This window comes from Saccostrea echinata, unplaced genomic scaffold, assembly GCF_033153115.1.
Source record: "Saccostrea echinata isolate AGI-Se365-2 ecotype Australia unplaced genomic scaffold, CSIRO_AGI_Sech_v1 ptg000023l, whole genome shotgun sequence".
In the NCBI taxonomy this organism is placed as follows: Eukaryota; Metazoa; Mollusca; class Bivalvia; order Ostreida; family Ostreidae; genus Saccostrea; species Saccostrea echinata.
In genome coordinates, this window is record NW_026889772.1 from 5,234,383 (window position 1) to 5,237,600 (window position 3,218).

Genomic DNA, 3,218 nt, shown 5'->3' on the forward strand with positions numbered 1-3,218 from the left:
CGAATCCACACGATAAAACGCAACATAACATTAATGTACGATACAATGAAGGAAAACCTGATAGAATGCACGCATACACGGTAAAATACACGTACGATAGGACACAAAAGGAAAATGGCCATGAATGACGTTGCGGGTACAGTAGTTATTAGTTTGCCATTTACATCAGGAGTAAAAAATCAAAATATAAAACAGATGTCAGTCTTTATGGTGTCTTTCTAAAAGGCTTTATAGGTGAATAGATGAAATGATCATTCATTGTTTTCATTGTTACGCGAAGCATTCTAACACATAGACACAAAATAATCATAGACAATCCTTGGTCGTCTTAGCTTGGGATCAACATAAAACTGGCTTCACAGTGTAATGACGCTTACAAAATTGTTCCAATGATAAATATTTTATTCATTTATTGCGAATTTACATTTGGATTTCATCAAAATTAAGAACCTCAATGTTAATGATAAAATTTATGTTAAACCTTTCCTTGTACAACACAGACAAAATATAATCTTACATTAGCTTCATTAAAATAATCCTTCCAGTCTACGTTCGTTGTTTATCGTTTCCATTCAACATATGAATAAATTTAATTTTTTGATCATTTTTTTTATTTCAATCAACGACTGTAAAATTCACACATTGAAATAACATTTTTAAAATATGGCAAGTAAAACGTTCTACGCTCGTACAGGGACAGCCCGTTTTCTAAAGGAAACATTAGATTTTTTGATAATGCCATTTGGTTTTCCGACATCAACTCTAATTTTAGTATAGTATGTGTAAATTTGAGTAGATATGCGTTTGTAAGGAACATTTATCAGTCCATCAGTCTTCATCCTTTTCTTCCATCTTTTCAGTACTTTAAATCTTTAAAAAAAGAAGCATTAATGAAATATATGGAGATAACGAACAGGTATTTAATCTCAAAAGTCCATTAAACAATACAAATTTTGAAGCAGAGCAAACACGGACCTCTAAAACATCAAAGGTGGGATCAGGTGCCATGGAGGAGTAAAGGAGCATTAAAAGAGAAATAGGCCATAATGCTTTTTTCAATCATATTATCTTTCTGTCTCTTTATCTCTATCACAAATTAATATTGAATAGATGACTTATGTTGACCCCATGTTCTTACATAGAGAATAAAAATCAATTTGACAATAATAATCGACGTATCCCCTCATCTTTGATTCCTATCAATCATTGGATCCCTACGAAATGTTGAAACACATTTATCTTATAACTTCATCCCTTCCTTTTATGTCAAAAAAAGTATTGGAATAAATTGCAGGAATTATTCTATGCAAAATTTTAAATCCATGTCTGGCTAGCTCCAGGAGTCAAAACTTGAACACACATAAATTTATTTGGCATAAAAAGTTGAAACTTCGCAACTTCGATTGTTGATTGACAAACATGTTATTATTCTGTTTAAATCAGTCCCCCCTTATTGTGGTAATTGTTAACTATAATTATTCTGACTTGTGCAGTAAAATTGTGATTACCTTTTCGACCATGGTTCTCTTTTCTTATGACGTATCATTGTATATCTTGCAATGGATCTAGGAGGTCGTCTTACACGGAGTTTTAAATGAGTCATTCTATAAATAACGATAATAATACAGGTTACAGAATCAAGAATTATTCATTTCTGAAATAAAATGATATATTTTAAAGGACTAGACTGTAGAAGGATGCATAAACCTTGAAATAATATCTATTTTGATTTTCCATCGAAAGAAAAATGAATTTTAGCAAAAATACTGTTGATTTTAAAATGAATTTTAGCAAAATACTATTGATTTTAATGCATAATTATTTCCCATTCGATATGAATCATCATATTCACTTACTAGATAATCTATGGATCGATATAAAATGGCACTTCTCACCTGTAGTACATATCGTCGTCTTCCCCTCCCCAGCCCCAGAACATGTTGGAGTATCCGTTAACTTTACGGAAAGTGTGTGGTCTAAATCCTAACACTCCACCCACTAACCAGCTGTACATCAACCTGTATCAGAATTCAAGAGTTTGTAAAGTATAATTATAGATCAAGCGCAGTCTGATTTTTATCATGTTATATATGTTCAAATGACACCATTGAGAGTAAAAAATAGGAATAAATCTTACTTGTAGCCATGTTCATTGATTGCCACCGATAGATGGCGTGGTTGTTTTCCACATTTATAAAGAATCCTATCATTTTCAGGGATAAGGTCGACATCATGGAAGAAAACACAGTAAAAGTCAAATAGTTTCACCGCCTCAAGAAAACCTGCATTCATAACCCTTCCTTTATTAAATATATTTCCTATCTACAAAAAAATATTGCTTTAATTGAAAATTGTTTTTAAACACATTCTATTGTAATAAATATGAGTGAAAAATCAGTCCAGAAAAATAAAAATAACTTGTACCTGTTCAATTACGAAAATTCTAAATTCTGTTTGTTGAGCTATTAGAATAGGAATAAGATTCTTTAGAAGAATGCAAAGATGTTCCTTTCTATCTTTATAAGGTATGATAATAGCAACACGATGTGTCGGTTTGCATTTTATCGGTATCCAATGTCCTCCAACTATTCCCATGTTTCTCGAAGAAGTAAAAGAAACAGAAGTGCAGTTCTGTCCATAAGCATGAAGCTGTGCATCATCGATTGTATAACCAGTAGGGTTCGATTTGTTTGTTGTTTTTGGACATTTGACTTGATGACAGTTTGATTTCTTGCAATACATCATATTACATGATTCTATAATGCCATGTTCAACGTGGAATTTCCCTGTGCGACATTCTGCCATTACACAAGGTTTCATATCGACTCTCCTGTTGCTCTCTGAAAATAATGCTTACAGTTCTATAAAATTGATTTTTTATCTAGCAAAGAAAAATGATGTTTTCAAACATAAACACAACAAAAGTTATAGCAAGAAAATTTGGTATTGAAGCAATAACTTACATCATCCCGAACTGCCCCTTACTCCTTTGGCAGCGAAATGACGCAATTGGTGCAAATATGGAGATAAAAAGGAAGTTTAGCAACTACCAATTGAAATTTCTGTCAAAAATTAAACCTACAGAAATATATCCTTTTCATTTTAATGGCAACAACAGCCCTATTTAAAATTGAAACCCATGAAACTTGGGAAATTACTGAAATATTATTTTCCCTCGGATTGACATGTCGCACTAAACGCGACACGTGACTACCGGC

At 32.3% G+C, this 3,218-nt stretch overlaps 1 protein-coding gene across 1 annotated transcript; it reads right to left on the reverse strand.

Annotated features, from left to right (window-relative positions):
• Nucleotides 1-1,504: 1,504 nt before the first annotated feature.
• Nucleotides 1,505-2,292, reverse strand: LOC133191622 (beta-1,4-galactosyltransferase 4-like). The gene is made up of 3 exons (XM_061327369.1): nt 2,138-2,292; nt 1,896-2,018; nt 1,505-1,604 (listed from the first exon to the last, which is right to left on the reverse strand). Exons 1-3 carry the CDS (start codon nt 2,290-2,292, stop codon nt 1,505-1,507), a joined length of 378 nt encoding a protein of 125 aa, XP_061183353.1.
• Between the last annotated feature and the right edge of the window lie 926 nt (nt 2,293-3,218).